Genomic DNA, 24,417 nt, shown 5'->3' on the forward strand with positions numbered 1-24,417 from the left:
GACCTAGCTTGTAGATCTTCCCTGGGATGTCTAAATAATTTTGCTATCTGTAGAAATAGAGATTGTTGCTTATGTAGCTACACGTGGCAATCTAAGAATGACCCAGTTAAATTTATCTCAGTGGGGATAAACACAGAAGCTGTTTGCTACTCCAAACCAAATGAAATAACAGCACTCTGTTAAAAAAAAAGTATGTGTGTAATGACTATACAATGTAACCTGCACCATCACTAGCATAGAACTATTAGAAGGGGCCTGGATAGCACTAAGGCTTTGAGGATTTGACTTTAATTAATGGTACAGAAGAAAGAGCTGGTTCTTATTTGAGCAGAGATTTGTTCATCATGTTTTTCAGAAGCAACTCTCTGCACTTGGGCAATCATTCCAAATCTCTTAAGTTATTAAAATATGGTAGAGTGCTGAGTGAAACAAATGTGTGTCTTCTTGCAAATGGAACTATTTCCACAGATGAGTCATAATAGTATTCCCCATTGACTGGAAATGACCCCTCTCAAAGATGATTTTTAGCATCATCAGCTGGAGGAAATAGGATTCCTACCTTTCATCTGCACCTACCAACTCCTCATCCACTTTGGCTAGTGTGGGGCTATCTGAACACAATGGGTCCTTGACTCAGGATATTAACTTTAAGAAATCTCACTCCAGAACAACCCTGGTGAAAGTCCCATCATAAGAGTTCATTGGATGGTATTAGGCCACGTTGACTCTTTCACCAAGGGCTAGAATCTCTCTCTACTCTCTATAGACTGTTACCCGTGCTGGAATGAGGCTCTTTGTACCTAGAGAGCTGATTATCCACTAAAGACTTCCTTTTTCTCCTTACAGATTTTTTGGTTGCCAAGTTTTGATAGGCAGTATGTCCAAAGCAGAGCCCCTGGTTTTCAGCAAGTGGGCCAGTTATTTTCCATTGAACGTCTTACAAAAGAAAATATCAGTAGAATAAATGTTGACTACAAGAGGTTGTTCTACAAAGGATTGAAGTAAGTGTTTGACCATGTCTTTCTTGGCATGTATTACCTTGCGTAAAATCTGCATTACCACCAGACTACTTTAATTAGCATCTCCTCATATCAGGATTTCTTTGTGTGGCTCTTTTTGAATCCCATTTTCCCCTTCTTACCCTTCTCACCCTGTCTTCCTCCTTCCCTCTGCTAGCAAACATTTGTGTAGACTGTGTCCCTGTCTGTGGAACATAGTCATCAGCCTCTGCTTTACCTCCAGTCTGTTATCATTCAACACACTTTTTTGTGTGCTTGGTGTTTTTGTTCTTATATAAGTCAGAAATCAGAAAGTTGTTTATTTCCTTCAGCCATTACTAGAAGCATTGCAGTACCTCATAAATAGCTTTGTGGTTCAGATAGCCAGATTTCTTATGAGATAATTAAGAACATGCCTAAATAAATAAAAAATAAAAACAAGTTAAAACAGCCAAGCACAAGAAGAAACTAAAATTATTGTCTATATTTATAAATATGTAATTAGCAACAGCTTTTCAGAATTAAAAGCACCAGGGGATAAAATGGCAACTTTTTCCAAACTTAACTGTTATTAATCACTGCTTAATTTAATCCATAGTTCCTTTCTCTTAGATTTAAAAGTAATTTTTTTCAGATGATTGTAAATGCTTCAAAGCCAATGTTTTCCTTGGAGATATATATATATATATATATATATATATATATATATATATATATATCTAAAATCTCCTTGGACTTAATAAAAATTACCCTTAAATACCTTTCTGCATCTCAAGCCATGAGCTAGGCTGTTGGATTTACTTCTGTTCTTATTCTCACTTCTCTCACCCCTCTGGCCATGGGATGGTTGATCATAAAATGTATCTTTTTCCTTTTAGCAGTGGAAAATTATATATGTTTTACCTCTATTTCCCAATCAGAGGATTTCTCTTTTCTGAACTACTACTTTTATTTTGAGTATATTTCCCTTTCCTTTTACTTTTTTCAAATAGAAAATGGATCTGTGGTGATGTTCTTCTCTTCTACTCATAATTTTTTTTTGAGAGAGAGAGAGAAAGAGACTGAGCAGGGGAGGGGCACAGGGAGAGGGAGAGAGATTATCTTTTTTAAAAATTTAATTTATTTTTTTTAATTACATTCAAGTTAGTTATCATATAGTGCAAGAGTGATTTCAGGAGTAGATTCCTTAATGCCCCTTACCCATTTAGCCCTTCTACAACCCTTCCAGTAACACTCTGTTTGTTCTCCATATTTAAGAGTCTCTTATGTTTTGTCCCCCTCCCTGTTTTTTTATTATTTTTGCTTTCCTTCCCTTATGTTCATCTGTTTTGTATCTTAAATTCCTCATATGAGTGAAGTCATATGCTATTTGTCTTTCTCTGACTAATTTCGCTTAGCATAATACCCTCCAGTTCCATCCACGTAGTTGTGAATGACAAAATTCATTCTTTTTGATTTCTGAGTAAAACCTCCATTGTATATATATACACCACATTTCCTTTATCCATTCATCCATCGATGGACATTTGGGCTCTTTCCATACTTCGGCTATTGTTGATAGTGCTGCTATGAACATGGGGGTGCATGTGCCCCTTCGAAACAGCACACCTGTATCCCTTGGATAGATGCCCAGTAGTGCAATTGCTGGGGCATAGGGTACTTCTATTTTTAATTTTTGAGGAACTTCCATACTGTTTTCCGGAGTGGCTGCACCAGCTTGCATTCCCACCAATGATGCAAAAGAGATCCTCTGCCTCTGCATCCTCACCAACATCTGTTGTTGCCTGAGTTGTTAATGTTAGATATTCTGACAGGTGTGAGGTGGTATCTCATTGTGGTTTTTATTTGTATTTCCCTGATGATGAGTGATGTGGAACATTTTCTCATGTGTGAGTTGGCCATCTGGATGTCTTCTTTGGAGAAGTGTCTATTCATGTCTTTGGCCCATTTCTTCACTGGATTCTTTGTTTTTGGGGGGTTGAGTTTGATAAGTTCTTATAGATTTTGGATACTAACCCTTTATCTGATACGTTGTTTGCAAATATTTTCTCCCATTCCATTGGTTGCCTTTAAGTTTTGCTGATTGTTCCTTTCGCTGTGTAGAAGCTTTTTATTTTGATGAAGTCCCAATAGTTCATTTTTGCTTTTGTTTCCCTTGCCTCTGGAGACGTGTTGGGTAAGAAGTTGCTGTGGCCAAGGTCAGAGAGGTTTTTGCCTGTTTCTCCTCAAGGATTTTGATGGCTTCCTGTCTTACATATAGGTCTTTCGTCCATTTTGAGTTTATTTTTGTGTATGGTGTAAGAAAGTGGTCCGGGTTCATTTTTCTACATGTCGCTGTCCAGTTTTCCCAGCACCACTTGCTGAAGAGACTGTCTTTACTTTATTGGATATTCTTTCCTGCTTTGTCAAAGATTAGTTGCCCATAAGTTTGTGGGTCCATTTCTGGGTTGTGTATTCTGTTCTGTTGATCTGAGTGTCTGTTTTTGTGACAGTACCATACTATCTTGATGAGTACAGCTTTGTAATACAATTTAAAGTACGGGATTGTGATGCCTCCTGCTTTGGTTTTCTTTTTCAACATTTCTTTGGCTATTCAGGGTCTTTTCTGGTTCCATACAAATTTTAGAATTGTTTGTTCTAGCTCTGTGAAGAATGCTGGTGTTATTTTGATAGGTATTGCATTGAGTATGTAGATTGCATTTGAGTATGAAGATTGACATTTTAGCAATATTTGTTCTTCCTATCCAGGGGCATGGAATCTTTTTCCATTTTTTGTGTCTTCTTCAATTTCTTTCATAAGCTTTCTGTAGTTTTCAGCATGTAGATTTTTCACCTCTTTGGTTAGATTTATTCCTAGGTATTTTATGGGTTTTGGTGCAATTGTCAGTGGGATCGATTCCTTGATTTCTCTTTCTGTTGCTTCATTATTGGTGTATGGGAATGCAACAGATTTCTGTGCATTTGTTTTATATCCTGCAACTTTGCTGAATTCATCAATCAGTTCTAGCAGTTTTTTGGTAGAATCTTTTGGGTATTCCATAGAGAGTATTGTGTCATCTGCAAAGAGTGAAAGGTTGACCTCTCCTGGCTGATTTGGATGCCTTTTATTTCTTTGTGTTTTCTGATTGCTGAGGCTAAGACTTCCAATACTATGTTGAATAACAGTGGCAAGAGTGGACATCCCTGTCTTGTTCCTTACCTTAGGAGGAAAGCTCTCAGTTTTTCCCCATTGAGGATGATATTAGCGTGGGTCTTTCATACGAATGGCTTTTATGATCTCAAGGTATGATCCTTCTACCCTACTTTCCTGAGGGTTTTTATCAAGAAAGGATGCTGTATTTTGTCAGATGCTTTCTCTGTATCTATTGACAGGATCATGTGGTTCTTGTCCTTTCTTTTATTGATGTGATGAATCACATTGATTATTTTGTGGATATTTTTTTTTTAATTTTTTTTTTAACGTTTATTTATTTTTGAGACAGAGAGAGACAGAGCATGAACGGGGGAGGGGCAGAGAGAGAGGGAGACATAGAATCGGAAGCAGGCTCCAGGCTCCGAGCCATCAGCCCAGAGCCCGACGCGGGGCTCGAACTCATGGACCGCGAGATCGTGACCTGGCTGAAGTCGGACGCTTAACCAACTGCGCCACCCAGGTGCCCCTATTTTGTGGATATTGAACCAGCCCTGCATCCCAGGTAAAAATCTCACTTGGTCATGGTGAATAATTTTTTAATGTACTATTGGATCTGGTTGGCTAATATCTTATTGAGGATTTTTACATCTATGTTTATCAGGGAAATTGGTCTATAGTTCTCCTTTTTAGTGGGGTCTCTGGTTTTCGAATCAAGATAATGCTGGATGCATAGAAAGAGTTTGGAAGTTTTCCTTCCATTTCTGTTTTTTGGGACAGCTTCAAGAGAATAGGTGTTAATTCTTCCTTAAATGTTTGGTAGAATTTCTCTGGAAAGCCATCTGGCCCTGGACTCTTGTTTTTTGGGAGATTTTTGATTACGAATTAGATTTCTTTACTGGTTATTGGTCTGTTCATATTTTCTATTTGTTCCTGTTTCAGTTTTGGTAGTTTATATGTTTCTAGGAATTTGTCCATTTCTTCCAGATTGCCCATTTTATTGGCATATAATTGCTTATAATATTCTGATATTATTGTTTGTATTTCTGCTGTGTTGGTTGTGATCTCTCCTCTTTCATTCTTGATTTTATTTATTTGGATCCTTTCCCCTTTTCTTTTTGATCAAAGTAGCTAGTGGTTTATCAATTTTTTTAATGCTTTCAAAGAACCAGCTTCTGGTTTCATTGATCTGTTCTACTGTTTCTTTTGGTTTTGATAGCATTGATTTCTGCTCAATCTTTATTATTTCCTGTCTTCTGCTGCCTTTGGGTTTTATTTGCTGTCCCTTTTCCAACTCTTTAACGTGTAAGGTTAGGTTGTGTATCTGAGACCTTTCTTCCATCTTTAGGAAGGCCTGGATTGCTATATACTTCCCTCTTATGACCGCCGTTGCTGTGTCCCAGAGGTTTGGGCTGTGGTGTTATCATTTTCATTGGCTTCCATGTACTTTTTAATTCCTCTTTAACTTCTTGGTTAGCCCATTCATTCTTCAGTAGGATATTCTTTAGTCTCCAACTATTTTTTATCTTTCCAAATTGTTTCTTATGGTTTATTTCAGGTTTCATGGTGTTGTGGTCTGAAAATATGCACGGTATAATCTCGATCTTTTTGTACTTGTTGAGGGCTGATTTGTGTCCCAGTATGTGATCTATTCTGGAGAACATTCCATGTGCACTGGAGAAGAATGTATATTCTGTTGCTTTAGGATGAATGTTCTGAATATATCTGTTAAGTCCATCCGCTCAGTGTGTCATTCAAAGCCATTGTTTCCTTTGTTGACTTTCTGTTTAGATGATCTGTCCATTGTTGTAAGTGGGGTGTTGAAGTCCCATACTATTATGGTAGTATTATCAATGAGTTTCTTTATGTTGTGGTTAATTGATTTATATATTCCACATTTGGAGTATAAATGTTTACAACTGTTAGGTCTTCTTAGTGGATAGATCCCTTAATTATGATATAATGCCCTTCTTCATCTCTTATTAGTCTTTATTTTAAAGTCTACATTGTCTGGGGCGCCTGGGTGGCTCAGTTGGTTAAGTGTCTGACTTTGGCTCAGGTCACGATCTCACGGTTCGTGAGTTCAAGCCCTGCATTGGGCTCTGTGCTGACAGCTCAGAGCCTGGAGCCTGTTTCAGATTCTGTGTCTCCCTCTCTCTCTCTGACCCTCCCCCATTCATGCTCTGTCTCTCTCTGTCTCAAAAGTAAATAAACGTTAAAATAAATAAATAAATAAATAAATAAATAAATAAATAAAGTCTACATTGTCTGATATAAGTATGGCTACTCCAGCTTTCTTTTGTTGACCATTAGCATTTTTAGCATGATAAATGGTTCTCCATCCCCTTACTTTCAATATGAAGGTGTCTGTAGGTCTAAAGTGGGTCTCTTATAAACAGCATATAGATGGATCTTGTTTTCTTATCCATTCTGCTACCCTATGTCTTTTGTTTGGAGGATTGAGTCCATTGACATTTAGAGTGAGTACTGAAAGATATGTATTGCCATTATGTTTCTTGTAGAGTTGAAGTTTCTGGTGGTGTTCTCTGGTCCTTTCTAGTCTTTGCTGCTTTTGGTCTCTCTCTCTCTCTTTTTTTTTTTTCATCTTTTTTCCCCTCAGAGAGTCCCCCTTAAAATTTCTTGCAGGGCTGGTTTAGTGGTCACAAACTCCTTTAATTTTTGTTTGGGAAATTTTTAATCTCTCCTATTTTGAATGATAGTCTTGCTGGATAAAGAATTCTTGACTGCATATTTTTCTGATCCAGCACATTGAATATATCCTGCCACTCCTTTCTGGCCTGCCAAGTGTCTGTGGATAGGTCTGCTGCAAACCTGATCTGTCTTCCCTTCTAGGATAAGGACTTTTTTATTCCTTGCTGCTCTCATGATTCTTTCCTTGCCTGAGTATTTTGTGATTTTGACTATGATACGCCTTTTTGATGGTTGGTTTTTGTTGAATCTAATGGGAGTCCTCTGTGCTTCCTGGATTTTGTTGTCTTTGTCTTTACCCAGGTCAGGAAAGTTTTCTGCTATGATTTGCTCACATAACACTTCTACCCCTTTTTCTCTCTCTTCATCTTCTGGGACCCTTATGATTCTCATGTTCCTTTTTAATGAGTCACTGATTTCTCTCATTCTTAAATCGTGCTCTTTTGCCTTATTTTCCTCCCTTTTTCTTGCTTCATTCATTATTCTCCACAAGTTTGTCCTCTGTATCACTGATTCGCTGCTCTGCCTCATCCATCCTTGCCACTGTGGCATCCATTTGAGTTTGCAGCTCAGATATAGCATTTTTTAAAATTTCATCCTGACTGGCTTTTACTTCTTTTGTCTCTGCAGAGAGGGATTCTAGTCTATTTTCAGACCCCAGCTAGTATTCTTATTACAATAATTCTAAATTCCGGTTCAGACATCTTGCTTATATCTGTGTTAAGTCCCTGGCTGTCGTTTCTTCCTGCTGTTTCTTTTGGGGTAAATTCCTTCATTTCATCATTTTCAGGGGAGAAAAGGAATTCATAAGGTAAAAAAAATTAAAATTAAAAAATTGAAAACAGCACACACACACACACACACACACACACACACACACACACACAAATCATATAAATGATGCCAGATCCTAGGCGTGTTTTAGTCTGGTTGTTCAAAGGAGCTTGATAGATCAGAGGAAAAGGGGAAGAAAAAAAAGAAAAATGTTTGAAAATTTGAAAAAATGAATTGAGTGAAGTAGAATAAAATGAAATGATGGAAGTAAAATAGAATTTGAGGAATTTACAAAAAAGTAAAAAATATAGCAGAAAAAAATATTTTAATAAAAATTGAAAGTAAAAATAATTTTTTCTCTTTCTGTATTCAAGAAAAAGAAAAGAAATGAAAAAGAGAAAAAAGAAAATTGAATAGATGGACCAGCAAACAGACCAAAATATGATTGAAATTATATCATTTTCTCTAGAAGTCAGACTGTGAATCAATTTATAGTCCGTAAACTAAGCAGGTGGAGAGACTTGTGTTCCTGAAGAGCTATGCTGGCCCAGTTGGGCGGGGCTCAGTAGTGTAATGGCTCCATTCTCCACTAGATGGCACTGCTTAGCTTACTGGGGTGGATTGTTGTGGTGCTTGATAGGTGTGTATGCGCATGTGTGGGAGGGGTGAAAATGGCTTCACCCAGCTACCCAGTCTCTAGTATCGAAACTCTTTTCTCCCAGATCAGCAATCATGCACCTGTCCTTTGTCTCTGGCTTCTGTCCACTCCCCACTTTTATACCACTTTTATGCCATCAGGTTGCCAGGCAGCACCTCCCTCCTGAGTTTTATCTCAGATGCAGCTGTGTTTCCCAACCCCTCACTTCTGAGGGACTGCGGCTTTGTCCCACTCAGACTTTCTGGGAGAGGGTCTCACTAGGCATTGGCTGGGTGCCGGTTGCACCCAGGAACGTTTGCAGGACCATGCTGCTGCCAATGCCCAGAGACTGTGGCTTGGTGCCAGCCTGCCCTAGAAAAAGTTCACACGGTCATGTAGCAACAGTATTTCAGGAATTATGGAAAAACATAACACACATCTGGCACCAGGGTTCACCCTTAGCCACTTTGTTCCAGCACCAGTGAATGTGGTTGTTCTCCAAGGTCTGCTGGTACCTTTGCTGGTGGGGGGTCCGCACAGCCTCTACCAAATGTTCTCCCTGCAGGAGAACTGTCTCTCCCCATGTGGCCCAAGAGCCAACCGGACTTCACTCTGCTCCTGGGGATTTGCCCTTCCCACCAGAGCACTGCCAGGTATCAAGCTACGGAGTTTCAGACTCTGTGCTCCCCCTGTTTATAGAGTCTTAGTGGAATTTAAACCCTCTCCTTTCTCCTTTTTCCCTTTTTAGTTCAGTCCCTGTGGCTGTTTCCACTTTTCCACCTTCTCTCCAGCTGCTTTTGGTGGGGGGGGTGCTTTTCCATATCCTCCCCCCTCCCCACCTTCTCCATTTTCTCTCTGCAAGCAAAAACAGCTCCCTGCCCTCCCCAGCTTCTCTCTCCCCAAGTTCACCTCTCCACTCCGTGTACCTGCTGAGTTCTGTGGTTCAGGTCGTGCAGATTGTTGTGTTAATCCTCAAATCAGTTTTCTAGGTGTATAGGATGGTTGAGTGTTGATCTGGCAGTATTTCATGGACACGAGATGCAAAAAAAAAACCCTTCCATGCTGTTCCACCATCTTGGCTTCTCCCAAGAGAGAGAATCTTAAGTAGGCTCCATGCCCAGGACCGAGTCCACCATGGGGCTCAATCTCACAACCATGAGATCATGACCTGAGCTGAAATCAGCTAACCGACTGAGCCACCCAGGTGCCCCTCCTAATCATAATTTAGATTGATGTAGTAGTTATAAAAATAATTATAATAGCTTCCATTTATTGAGCCTTTATTATGTGTCAAGTTCTGTGGTTGTTAGACCATAGGCTCTTTTTCAAATCCTGGCCTACCCACCAGCTACACACACATATGACTTTGGGCAGATTTCTAATCATCCATTTTCTCATTTGTAAATAAGAATAGCAATAACTGGGCTGCTTGGGTGGCTCAGTTGGTTGTGTCCAACTTTGGCTCAGGTCATGATTTTGCAGTTCATGAGTTGGAGCCCTGCATCAAGCTCTGTGCTGACAGCTCCGAATAGCAATAACCTAAAGAAAAAAATAATAATACCCTGATGGACTGGTTTAATGATTAGAGGAAATTATTCTTCATATTATGCACATGCAAAATGCTAGGCAAATGTAAGAACACAATTAAGTGTTAGCTGCTTCTTTTACCATCACCATCCTTACCTGCCATGCCCTGGAAATTATCATCATCCCCATTTTGCAAATGAGGAAACTTGCCCCCAAAGAGGCATAGTTCAGGCAGGCTACGTAATTCACCAAAATTAATGTACTTGATCAGTAGGGGACCAAACTGAGATTTAAATATAGGTCTCACAGACTCCAGAGTTCTTTCACCCTAGCGCTTTAAAGTTATTCCTTGGCTATAGTTATGTGGGCATAATTTCAAATGGCATCAGATTTGAGAGGAATCATACCCTGAGTCTTGTTACAAAGTGAAGCAGTTTAATTTAGCTCAACAAGTATTTCCTGAGTAATAATATGTACCAGTGCACCATGCTAGTTTTATGGGAAAAGTCAGAAGGTACCATCCTTTTCTGTAAGGAAACCATATATTATAGTAAAGACAATAAGGGTTTTTCCATGTAGCTGTACTGCAAAGGTGATTGTGATAAATTCATGAGTTATACATTATTCCAAGTAATTCTCCTCAAGGACCACTGCATTTTAAGAAATTAAGTAGTTGTACCTTCACTTATTTGTGTAGTGTTTATGACAAGGATATTTGTAATTACAGTCACATTTCTAATACATTCTCTGTGATTATGCTCACTTCGTACTCTATCTGACCACTGTCACAAGACATTGTGACCTTGCCACTTAGACTAAGAATGCTTTAAATATATTATTTTAATAAAAATTATATGAATATAGAAATGCCCTCTGCTTTATTTCTGATGTGGAAATTTTATAGTGTTTTAAAATTTTAACTGTAAGTACTAATTTATTGAGGTGAAACCTGCATAACATAAAATTAACTATTTTAAAACGAACAGTTCAGTGGCATTTAGTGCATTCATCTCTAATTCAATACATTTTTTTTCTTTTTCTTTTTTTTGGGCTTCAAGTTTTTATTTAAATTCTAGTTAGTTAATGTAAGGTAATATTGGTTTCAGGGGTAGAATTTAGTGATTCATCACTTACATACAACACCCAGTGCTTATCACGCCACATCCCCTCCTTAATACCTATCACCTATTTAGCCCATCCCTCCCTCTACCTCCTCCAGCAACCCTCCATTTGTTCTCTATAGTTAAGACTCTCTTATGGTTTGCTTCCTTCTCTTTTTTTCCTCCTTCCTCTATGCTTGTCTGTTTTGTTTCTTAAATTCCACATATGAGTTTGAAATCATATGGTCTTTGTCTTTCTCTGACTGACTTCACTCAGCATAATACTCTAGCTCCATCCACATTATTGCAGATAGCAAGATTTCATCTTTTTGATAGTTGAGTAACATTCCATTGTACGTGTGTGTGTGTGTGTGTGTGTGTGTACCTATACATATGTATATGTATATACGACATCTTCATTATCCATTCATCTGTTGTTGGGCACTTGGGCTCCTTCCATAGTTTGGCTGTTGTTAATACTGCTGTAAACATCAGGGTGCATTTACCCCTTTGAAGCTGTATTTTTGTATCCTTTGGGTAAATACCTAGTAGTGGAGTTACTGAATCATAGAGATGTTCTATTTTTGACTTTTTGGGAAACCTCCATACTGTTTTCCAGAGTGGCTGCACCAGTTTGCATTCCTACCACCAGTTCAAAAGGGTTCCCCTTCTCTGCATCCTCAACATCATCTGTTGTTTCCTGAGTTGTTAATTTTAGCCATTCTGACACATGTGAGGTGGTATCTCATTGTGGTTTTGATTTGTGTTTCTCTGATGATGAGTGACGTTGAGCATCTTCTCATGTGTCTGTTAGCCATCTGAATGTCTTCTCTGGAAAAATGTCTATTCATGTCTTCTGCCCATTTCTTCACTGGATTACTTGTTTTTTGGGTGTTGAGTTGGTAAGTTTTTTATAGATTTTAGGTACTATTCCTTTATCACACATAGTCACATTTTAAAAATCAGATTACATTTTGCTAGTAGAAATTCTTATTTTCCCTCTTTTCCTTGGTCAGTCTTGCTGGGAATTAATGAATTTTATTAACCATTTCAAAACACCCAATTATGGCTTTGTTAGCATATTTACTTTCCCATTTCATTGATTTCTGTACTTTGTTTTTTTCCTCTTCTACTTACCTTAGTTTAACTTGCTCTTCTTTATTTTTTTTATTTATAGAAACTTTATGTTTGAGTTTTAGATATGACAACAGGAGCATAAGCCTTCTTATGAACATAATATAAAGGTGGAATTAGATATGGAGTTTAAAATAGTAATTATATTGTGGTGCGTAATTAATAAAAGCATACTTCAGTTTTTCAAATCTTAAAGCATAGAATAAATAGTATACATCTGCTCTCATAATTTACTTTTTTTAAACATTTCTTTTTTTATTGCATTATAATTGACACACAACATTACATCGGTTTCAGGTGTACAACATAGTGATGCCACAACTCTACACTTTATGCTATGCCTACCACAAGTGTAGCTACCATCTGTCACCATATAAGGCTCTTACAGTACCATTGGCTATATTCCCTATGCTGTATCTTTTATCCCTATGGCTGTTATTCCCCCCTGGCAACCATTAGTTTGTTCTCTATATTTATGGGTCTGTTATTGCATTTGCTTATTTGTTTGGTTATTCATTTACTTTGTTTTTAAGACTCCACATATAATTGAAATCATATGGTATTTGTCCTTTTGTGTCTGACTTATTTCATTTAGCATAATACTTTCTAGGTCCATCTATGTTATCACAGATGGCAAGATCTCATTCTATTTTATGGCTGAATAATATTTCATTGTGTATAAATATACCACATCTTTATCCATTCATCTTTTGATGGACACTTGAGCTGCTTCCATATCTTGGTTTTTGTAAATCTCCAATAAACGTAGGGGTGCATATATCTTTTTGAGATCATTTTTGTTCTTCTTGGGTAAATATCTAGTTGTGGAATTACTGGGTCTTACTGTATTTATATTTTTAATTTTTTGAGGAACACCCATCCTCTTTTCTACAGTGGCTGTACTAATTTACATTCCCACCAACAGTGCACAGGGGTTTCTTCACCAGCCCTTATTATTTCTTCCCTTTTTATTACCAGCCATTCTGACAGGTGTAAGGTGATATCTCATTGTGATTTTGATTTGCCTTTCTCTAATGATGAATGAGATTGAGCATCTTTTTGTACGTCTTCTTTGGAAAAATGTCTATTCAGATTCTTTGTCAATTTTAAAAATCAGATTGCTTTTGGGTGTTAGGTTTATAAGATATTTGCAGGTTTTGATATTAATCCCTTATTGGATATATCATTTGCAAATATCTTCTTCCATTCAGTAGGTCGCCTTATCATTTTGTTGATGGTTTCCTTTTCTGTGCAAAAGCTTTTCATTTTGATGTAATCCCAATAGTTAATTTTTGCTTTTTTTCCTCTTCTAAGGCTTGTTTTTTTTCCTGTTTCTAAGGCCTAATGCCTATGATTTATTCTAAGAGTTTTATGGTTTCAGGTCTCACATTTAGGCCTTTATTTCATTTTGTTTATTTTTGTGTAGGGTTTAGTAAGAAAGTGGTTCACTTTATTTTTTTTATAAAATTTTTTAAATGTTTATTTTTTGAGAGACACAGAGTGTGAGTGGGGGAGTGGCAGAGAGAGAGGGAGTCACAGAATCTGAAGCAGGCTCCAGGCTCTTAGCTGTCAGCACAGAGACCAACCTGGGACTCAAACTCACAAACTACAAGATCACAGCCTGAGCCAAAGTCAGACGCTTCACCAACTGAGCCATCCAGTATGTATATGTATGTATATACACACACATATATATATGTATGTATGTATGTTGTGTGTGTGTGTGTGTGTGTGTGAGAGAGAGAGAGAGAGAGAGAGAGGGAGGGAGGGAGAGAGAGAGATTGGAAGCAGGTGAGGGGCAGAGAGTGAGGGAAGGAGAAAGAGAATTCCAAGTAGTTTCCCAGTGTGGAGCCTGATGCCGGGCTCAAACTCACAAACCCGTGAGTTCATGACCTGAGCTGAGATCAAGAGTCAGATTCTTAACCAACTGAGCCACCCAGGTGCTGCAGTGTTTTTGTATATTTTATTTCCTCTTTGATTTCTTTGTTGATCCATTGGTTGTTTAGTAGCATGTTGTTTAGCCTCCATGTATTTGTGGTTTTTCCAGTTTGTTTTCTTATAATTGATTTCAAGTTTCATGATGTTGTATTTGGAAAAGATGCTTGATATGATTCCAGTCTTGCTAAAGTTATTGATACTTGTTTTGTGGACTAACATGATCTGTTCCGGAGAATGTTCCCTGTTGCAATGAAAAAATATTCTGCTATTTGTGGATGGAATATTCTGTATATATCTGTTAGGTCTAATGTATCTTTCAAAGCCAGTGTTCCTTTGTTGGTTTTCTGTCTGAGTGATCTATCCATTGATTTTAAGAGTAGTGTTAAAGTCTCCTACTATAATTGTGTTACTGTCATCTTCTCCCTTTATTACTGCTAATATTTGAATAGGTGCTAAGGTGTTGTGTGCGTAGATACATAGAGTTGTTATATCCTCTTGTTGGATTAATTATCATCATGTAGTGCCCTTCTGTGTCTCTTGTTGTAGTCTGTGTTTTAAAGTCCATTTTGTCTGATATAAATATTGCTACCCTGGCCTTTTTTTTCCCTGCTTCCATTTGCATGGAATAAGTTTTTCCGTCCTTTCACTTTCAGTCTATATGTGTCTTCAGGCCTGAACTGAGTCTCTTGTAGGCAGCATAAGATTGGTCTTATTTTTTCTAGCCATTCTGTTACTTTTTGTATTTTGATTGGAGCACTTAGTCTACTTACATTTAAAGTAATTGTTGATATATATGTACTTATTACCATTTTACATTTGTTTCATGGTTGCTTTGTAGTTTTATCTGTTCTTGTTTTCTTCCCTTGCTCTCTTCCCTATGCATTGATGGCTTTCTTTGGTGGTATGCTTGGATTCTTTTCTCTAATTTTTGTGTATATATTACAGGTTTTTAATTTGTGGTTACCATTGAATTTATATATAACATCTTCAGTGCGTAGCAGTCTACATTAAGTTTATGGTCACTTAAGTTTGAGCACATTCTAAAAGCACTAATTTTTACTTCCCCTCCACATTTTATGCATATAATGTCATATTTTACATCTTTTTATTTTGTGTATCCTTTGACTAATTTTTATAGATATGATTAGTTTTACCGTTTTTGTGATTTAACCTCTTTACTGGCTTTATAAGTGATTAATCTATGGTTCCTCTTAACTGTGAATTTTTTTCCTTTCATAATTTTCTAATTATAGCCTTTTCTTTTTACTTAAAGAATTCTCCTTAACTCTTTCTTACAAAGCTGCTTATAAAGCTGATTTAGTTGTGATGCACTCCTGTAACTTTAGTGTATCTGAGAAACATTTTATCTCTCCTTTTGTATTGTTACTTTTTGCCATTTTACTAACTTGAGTTTAAATAAATAAATTTCAAAAATAATTCCATTTTTAATATTTTGAAGAACGGTCATACTGGTTTCCAGAACAGCTATGCCGGCATTATACAAGGGTTCCAATTTCTCCACATCCTCCATATCAGTGTTTTCTGGTTTTTTGATGTAGCCTTCTTAATGGGTTGGTATTAGTTCCTCTTTATGTTTTTTCAAATTATTATTATATTTGTAAAATTTTATTTAAATCCAAGGACATTGTAATGATGGTTTCAGGAGTAGAATTTAGTGATACATCACTTACGTATAACACCCCGTGTTCATCCTATCAAGTGTCCTCTTTAATGCCTATCACCCATTTAGCCCATCCCCCTGCCCAATACCCCTCCAGCAACTCTCAGTTTGTTCTCTGTATTTAAGAGTCTCTTATGGTTTGCCTCCCTCTCTGTTTTTATCTTATTTTTCCTTCCCTTCCCCCACGTTCATCTGTTTTGTTTCTTAAATTCCTCATGTGAGTGAAATGATATTTATTTATCTTTCTCTGACTGACTTATTTCCTTTAGCATAATATATTCTTGTTCCATCCATGTTGCAAATGGCAAGATTTCATTCTTTTGATTGCCATGTAGTATTCCATTGTCCATTGTGTGTGTGTGTGTGTGTGTGTGTGTGTGTGTGTGTGTCTGTGTGTATACATACCATATCTTCTTTATTTATTCATCAGTTGATGGACATATGGGCTGTTTCCATACTTTGCCTATTGTTGATAGTGCTGCTCTAAATATTGGGATGCCTGTGCCCCTTTGAATAAGCATTTCTGTATCCTTTGGATAAAAATCTAGAGTTGTTAATTTTAGCCATTCTGACAGGAGTGAGGTGGTATCTCATTGTGGTTTTACATATCTCATTGATTTGTGTTTCTCTGATGATGAGTGATATTGAGCATCTTTTCATGTGTCTGTTTGCCATCTGTATCTCTTCTTTGGAAATGGGTCTTTTCATGTCTTTTGCCCATTTCTTCACTGGATTATTTGTTTTTTTGGTGTTGAGTTTGGTAAGTTCTTTACATATTTTGGCTTCTAACCCTTTATCTGATACATCATTTGCAACTACTTTCTCCCATTCTGTCAGTTGCCTTTTATTTGTTGATTGTTTTCTTGGCTGTGCAGAAGCTTTTTATCTTGATGAGATTCCAGTAGTTAATTTTTGCTTTTATTTCCCTTGCCTCTGGAGATGTGCTGAGTAAGAAATTGCTAAGGCCCAGGTCAGAGAGGTTTTTGCCTGCTTTCTCCTTGAGGATTTTGATGGCTTCCTGTCTTACATTTAGGTCTTTCATCCATTTTGAGTTTATTTCTGTGTATGGTGTAAGAAAGTGGTCCAGGTCCATTCTTCTGCATTTCGCTGTCCAGTTTTCCCAACACCATTTGCTGAAGAGATTGTCTTTTTCCACTGGATGTTCTTTCCTGCTTTGTTGAACATTAGTTGGCCATATATTTGTGGGTCCATTTCTAGGTTCTCTATTCTATTCCATTGATCTATGTGTTTGTTTTTGGACTAGTACCTATATACTGTCTTGATGATTACAGCTTTGTAATACAGCTTGAATTCCGGAATTGTGATGCCTCTAGCTTTGATTTTCTTTTTCAACATTACTTTGCCTATCCTGGATGTTTTCTGGTTCCATACAAATTTTAGAATTGTTTGTTCTAGCTCTGTGAAGAATGCTGGTGGCATTTTGATAGGGATTGCATTGAATGTGTAGATTGCTTTGGGCAGCATTGGCATTTTAACAATATTTTTTTTCTAATCCATGAGCATGGAATGTTTTTCCACTTCTTTGTGTCTTCTTCAATTTCTTTCATAGGCTTTCTATAGTTTTCAGCATACAGATCATTTACCTCTTTGGTTAGGTTTATTCCTAGTTATGTTATTTATTTTTTTTTTGCAGTTGTAAATGGGATAGATTCCTTGATTTCTCTTTCTGTTGCTTCATTATTGGTATACAGAAATGCAACCGATTTCTGTACATTGATTTTATATCCTGTGACTTTGCTGAATTCATATATCAGCTCTAGTAGTTTTTTGGTGGAGTATTTTGGGTCTTCCACATAGAGTGCCATGTGACTTATTAAAAAGGAATGAAATTCAAGTATAGGAGTCCCAGAAGATGAAGAGAAAGAAAAAGGGACCATTTATGTGACCAAATTATAGCTGAAAACTTTCTTAATCTGGGGAAGGACACAGACATCAAAATTCAAGAAGCACAGAGAACTCCCATTAGATTCAACAAAAGCTGACCATCACCAAGTCACCATAGTCAAATTCACAAAATACACATACAAGGAAAGAATCCTGAAAGCAACAAGGGAAAAAAGTCCTTAACTTACAAGGGAAGATAGATCAGGTTTGCAGCATATCTGTCCACAGAAAGTTGGCAGGCCAAAAATGAGTGGCAAGATATATTTAATATGCTGAATGGGAAAAATATGCAGCCAAAAATTCTTTATCTAGCAAGGCTGTCATTCAAAATAGAAGGAGAGATAAAGAATTTCCCAGATAACAAAAACTAACAAGAGTTTGTGACCACTAAATCAGCCCTGCAAGATATCGTAAGGGGGACTCTGGAGAAAAATAAAAATAAAACAAAGAACACCAAAAGTAACAAAGACTAGAAAGGACTAGAGAACATTATCAGAAACACCAACTCTACAGGCAACACAATATCTTTCCATAATCACTCAAATTGTAAATGGCCTAAATGCTCCAATTAAAAGACATAGGGTTTCAGAATAGATAAAAAAACAAGACTCATTGATATGCTGCCTACAAAAGACTCATTTTAGACCTAAAGAGACCTGCAGATTGAAAGTGAGGGGATGTTAATGGATGTCAAAAGATGGGGCACCTGGGTGGCTCAGTTGGTTAAGTGGCTGAAACTTGGTTTCAGCTCAGGTCAGGGTCTCATGTTTTATGAATTTGAGCCCTGCATCAGGCTCTGTGCTGATAGCATGGAGCCTGCTTGGGATTCTGTCTCCCTCTGTACCCCTCTCCTGCTTGCTCTCTCTCTCAAAATAAATAAAAATAAACCTAAAAAAAAAAAAGAAAGCCAGAGTAGCTATACTTATATCAGAAAAACTAGATTTTAAGACAAAGATGAAGTGTAACAAGTGATGAAGAAGGGAATTATGTCATAATTAAGGGGTCTGTCCATCAAGAAGAGCTAACAATTGTAAATATTTATTCCCCCAACTTGAAAGAACCCAAATGTATACATCAATTAAGCATAAACATAAAGAAATTCATTGATAATAATGCCATAATAGTAGGGGACTTTAACACCCCATTTACAGTAATGGGCAGATCATCTAAGCAAAAAATCAACAAGGAAATTATGGTTTTGATTGACACATGGGACCAAACGGACTTAACAGATATATTCATAACATTCCATCTTAAAGCAGTAGAATACACATTCTTTTCTAGTGCACATGGAACATTCTACAGAGTAGATCACATACTAGGTCATAAATTAGACCTAAGAAGTACAAAAAGATTGATATCATACCAGGCATATTTTCAGAACACAATGCTATGAAACTTGAAATCAACCACAAGAAAAATTTGGAAAGACCAAGAATACTTCCAGATTAAAGAACATTCTAGTAAAGAATGAATGACTTGACCAAGAAATTAAAGAGGAAATTAAAAAGTACATGGAAGCCAATGGAAATGAAAACATTACAGTCCAAAACCTCTGGGATGCAGCAAAGGTAGTCATAAGAGGAAAGTATACACCAATCCAGGCCTTCCTAAAGAAGGAAGAAATGTCTCAAATACTCAACCTAACCTTACACCTAAAGAAGCCAGAAAAAGAACAGCAAATAAAGCCCAAAATCAGCAGAAGAAAGGAAATAATAAAGATTAGAGAAGAAATTAATGATATCAAAATAAAAAAACCAGAACAGATCAACAAACCAGAAGCTGGTTCTTAGAAAGAATTAACAAAACTGATAAACCCCTAGCCTGATTTATCACAAAGAAAAGGAAAGGACCAAACTAAATAAAATCACAAATGAAAGAGGAGAGATCACAACCAGCATCTCAGAAATACAAAGGATGATAAGAGAATATTATGAACAACTTATACCAACAAATTGGGCAATCTGGCAGAAATGGACAAATTCCTAGAAACATATAAACTACCAAAACTGAAACAGGAAGAAATCTGAAATTTGAAAAGACCCATAACCAATAAAGAAGTCCAGGGCCAGGTGGCTTTCCAGGAGTATTTACCAAACATTTAAAGAGTTAATACTTATTCTTTTGAAGCTGTTCCAAAAAATAGAAACGGAAGGAAAAATTTCAAACACATTCTATGAGGCCAGCATTACCTTGATTCCAAAACCAAAGACACCACTAAAAAGGAGAACTATAGACCAGTTTTTCTGATAAAAATGGATACAAAAAGTCTTAACAAGATACTACCAGACTGAATCCAATGATACATTAACAGAATTATTGAGCATGATCAAGTGGGATTTATTCCTGGGATGCAGGGCTGGTTTAATATCCACAAATCAATCATTGTGAGTCATCACATTAATAAAAGAAAGGATAAGCACCGCATGATCCACTCAATAGATGCAGAAAAAGCATTTGACAAAATAGAGCATCCTTTCTTGATAAAAACCCTCAAGAAAGTAGGGATAGAAGGAACATACCTCAACATCATAAAGGCCATGTATGAAAGACCCACCACTATCACCGTCAATGGGGAAAAACTGAGAGCTTTCCCCCTAAGATCAGGAACACGACAGGGATATCCACTCTCACCACTGTTGTTCAAAATAGTGTTTGAAGTACTAGCCTAAGCAGTTAGACAACAAAAATAAATAAAAAGCATCAAAATTGTCAAGAAAGAAATCGAACTTTCACTCTTAACAGTTCTTTAAATGTTTGGTGGAATTCACCAGTGAAGTCATTGGGTCTAGGACTTTATTTTGGGATATTTTTGGCTAATGATTCAGTCTCCTTACTCATTATAGATATATTCACATTTTTTCATTCTTCATGATTCAGTCTTGGTAGGTTCTGTGTTTTTAGGAATTTGTCCATTTCATCTATGTTACCAAATTTGTTGGGGGTAAAAAGTTCATAGTACTCTCATATTTTTTTTTATTTCTATCAAATTGGTAGTAATATCCCTAGTTTCATTTCTGATTTCAGTACTTTGAGTCTTTTTTATTAGTTCATCTAACTGAATGTAATTTTGTTGATCTTATTCAAGGAAGTAACTTTTGGTTTCATTGATTTTTCCCTATAGGTTTTCTTTTCTCTAATTTACATCAGCTGTGATCTTTATTATTTTCTTCCTTTTGCTATGTTGGGTCAATTTGTTCTTTTTTTAATTCTCTGAGATATAAAGATAGGTTGTTGATTTAAGATTTTTATTTTTTTTAATATAAGCATTTATAGCTATAAATTTCTCCCTTGTACCGCTTTTGCTTCATCCTATGAATTTTGGTATGTTATGTTTTCATTTCCATTCATTTATAAGTATTTTCTAATTTCCCTTGTGATTTTTTGATGCATTGATTGTTTAAAAGTGTGTGGTATAATTTTTCATGAATGTGCAAATTTTCCAGTTTTGTGTTACAGACTTCTAGCTTCATCCGCTTGTGGCTGGAAAGGATAATTTGTATGGTATCTGTCTTTTTAAATGTATTGAGACTTAATCTGTGGCCTAACATATGACCTATCCTGCAAAATGTCCTATGTGCACTTGAGAATAATGTGTATGCTATTATTGTTAAGTATTCTGTATATGTCTGTATTCTGTATAGTTAGTTTCCTGTGTTAAGTCATCTGTTTCCTTACTTATCTTTGATCTGGTTGTTCATTCCATTATTGAGAGTAGGGTATTGAAGTGTCCAATTATTACTGCAAATTGGTCTGTTTCTGCCTTCAGTTCTATCAGGTTTTGCTCTGTACCTTTTCCTGGCCTGTCATTTGGTGTGTAAATGTTTATAATTGTTATATTTTCTTACTCTATTGAACCTTTTATTAATATATAGTGTCTTTCTTTGTCTCTTATCACCTTTTTTGATATAAAGCCTATATTGTCTAATGTCAGTATAGCCACCTCTGCTGATTTGGGTTACTATTTGCACAGAATATCTTTTTTCTATTCTTTCATTTGCAATCTATCTGTATCTTTGGGTCTAAAATGAGTTTCTTGAAGACAGCATATAGTTGGATCATATGTTTTTATTTATTCTGCCAATTTAGCTGACTTGATGGTAAATTATATTTAAAAAAATTAAAACAGTTCTTGAAGCCATTTACATGGTGTATTTTGTGAGAAATTTAAATCCCTGAAAATGACAACTTGACCAGAATTGCTAGGTATTCCAATACTTATTTTCTTCTTTTCTCTATAAAGAATACACAAGTATCTGCTGATATTTTGTGTACTGGGAAACATTTGGTTTCATTCCCTCTACTCAAGACTTGTAAAATTTTTTTACATTTGAAATGTAAATAATATTTAAATTTATTTCTTCAGTCCTTCATTTACCATTTATGAAGGCAGGTATTATGCTAAGTAATGGATATACAAAAATGAATAATACACAGCCTCTACTTTTAATTTGATTATAGTCAAGTAAAGAAGACTAATAGGAAAGCAGATAAATATAGTAGAGTGTGGTAAGTACTCTGATGAAAGTAAGTAGAGTTGCTATACAGTCATGTGCTGGAGCTGGTTTATGCCAGCTCATGGAAGCCAGTTATTAAATAGTTAGAAACTTTGCAAATCTGTTTTACTAGTGGTAGCTTGAAATTGACTATGGTAGGAGTATTTATACCATGGAAATTGGCAAATGCTACAAATAGTGCTTTCTCTTTTTTCTCTAGTTTTTCTTTTTTTTCCTTAGGATATCCAGTTTACCAATACACCATTGTTGGTATAGGAGCAGAGGTGTTAAATCCAGTCCTTTACCTTATTGCAACATGAACCCATTCTGCGTAGCATGTCATAAGTTGCTACAGGACCAGCTGCTTCTAGTGTTTTAGGTAACAGCCTCTCACAAACATGGTGGCTGTTACCCTTTTAGATGAGGAAAGTGAGATTAAGTCTAGATTCAGACTAAATCACCTGTGGGTTCTGTTTTTATTCCAGAGATTATAAAGCAGCTAACATCAACATCAATTTATATGTCGTCAATGAGCCTTGGCTCTACTCACTGGCCTGGTGCTCCAGGATTCACTCAGTGACCACAGACAACATTCAGACCCTGAGTCAGCTAAATCACCCTTACTTCTTCATGGTGAGCTGGTTGTCCAGATTGTTCTTCCAAGTCTGTTACAGTAGGAGTCTAAGTCCCTTACCCCACACCTACATTGTCCACTGTGCAGACACCTGGGGAGCTACTTAAAAGCAGAAAGTTCTATGATATTGGAGATGAGGCATTCTCCCTTCTCTCACCCAGATCCTTCTTTGATTTGTAGGGAGAAATTAGTATTGTTATAATAATTGCTGTTTACCAAATCTTCACAGTGTGTTTTTCATGCAGTATGTAATTTGTCCCTCTGAGTTACTCACTTTCATTATCTCTATGAAGAAACAAGTTTTCAGATATTAAGATTCTTGGACGTGGTTGCATGATGCAAGATTCAAAATGAGGTCTGACTCCAGAGTTTTGTTACTGTAGCCCAACCTTTCTAGATGCAGTGATAGTGACAGTGGCTGTAGGAAAAAACCTGTATGTCCTGAACAAAATCCTTCTGAAAAGGAGAACCATTGTCCAGCCACCTAGCTTAATTGCCCCATCCTAGCCCTGCTACTGCTTATTGCCAGAGGTTTGGGGACCTGAATACTTGGGTTATAATCCCAGCTAAATCCTATTGCTTACTATTTATGGAAACAGCCCTGGCTAACCAGTTAACTGCTGCAGAGCTTGTTTTTCTTACCTGTGTACAGTAGGTTGACTGAGTGGAACACAATAATGTATGAGAGAAAACAGCTTAATTTCTCTCCATTGACTCTTTAAACTGCTCTGTGAGGTAGGCTTTCCCTGCTCCTGAATGAAATCTTACTCCAGTCCCATAACTTTTCTAGTCACTCTTAGGTGATTTTTAAATTTTACTTTCAGTCACCAAAAAGACTCAATTCAGAATAAAAGTGTCCAGTTGAGAGTAAAAACCCAGACTCCAAGTTGCCTTGAAAGGTAAACCTTTAGGCATAGAAGCCTAACTGAGGAGAAGAATTATTTCATGTTGCCTTGTCCACACCTCCAGCCTCACTAGCCCTTGTTTAGGGTCACAACCAGAAGAAAGGAGATCAGGGTCAAGGTCACAATCTCATGGAGCCGGACTGCATTGAGGCCTTCTGGTAGCTGTGTAAAATTACTGACACCTTATTTCTTGGTAGCTTGGGCAACTTTCTGGAGATGACCCTGAAGGAAACCTTGGATGGCAGGTCCCTTGGCATAGGTGAAGCCTTGCTACTTGTCTGTCCTTGTATAATTTTCCTTCATATGTGTACTATATGTTTTTCTAACATTTTCTTTTAAAAAATTGATTACAAAGTAAATCTGTTAATTATATGAAATTTAATCATTACAAAAATACATTAATCAGAAAGCAACACCCCACTCCGTAATTCTATCCCCTAAGTCGGTAATGTTTCAAAGTTGTCCCTTTCCATATATTAAATGAAGTTTTATTAAATAAAGCTTTTTATTTTAATACTTGAACTAATACTATTTGAATTGATAATAAATTCATGTGATTCAAAATTCAAAAACTATAAAGTTTTCTTTTATGCCTTTCTCCTATGCCTGGCTTTTTTTAAAGGACCCATCGCCTCTTTGTTCAGGAAAATCCAAATCTTGGCTCTACCACTTACTGTGTAAATTTGGAAATGTTAGTTAACCTGTCTGTGCCTCAGTTTATTTATTAGTAAAATAGGGATAATGATAGTACAACAGAAGTATTTTTATCCACCATAGTCTAGTCTGATCACTGGTCTGTTAATTGAAAAAGTTAAAGTGGGAAATTTATCTATCTATCTATCTATCTAT

General features: G+C 36.6%; 1 protein-coding gene across 1 annotated transcript in view; it reads left to right on the top strand.

The window, feature by feature from the left end:
* Window positions 1-24,417, top strand: part of GDPD4 (glycerophosphodiester phosphodiesterase domain containing 4) — a 147,393-nt gene that overhangs the window by 99,480 nt on the left and 23,496 nt on the right. The window contains exons 13-14 of the mRNA XM_030332309.1: window positions 847-1,001; window positions 22,515-22,662. Coding sequence (XP_030188169.1) covers window positions 847-1,001; window positions 22,515-22,662 — 303 coding nt within the window. The remainder of the gene's footprint in view (window positions 1-846; window positions 1,002-22,514; window positions 22,663-24,417) is intronic.

Source organism: Lynx canadensis, chromosome D1, assembly GCF_007474595.2.
Source record: "Lynx canadensis isolate LIC74 chromosome D1, mLynCan4.pri.v2, whole genome shotgun sequence".
Taxonomy (NCBI): domain Eukaryota; kingdom Metazoa; phylum Chordata; class Mammalia; order Carnivora; family Felidae; genus Lynx; species Lynx canadensis.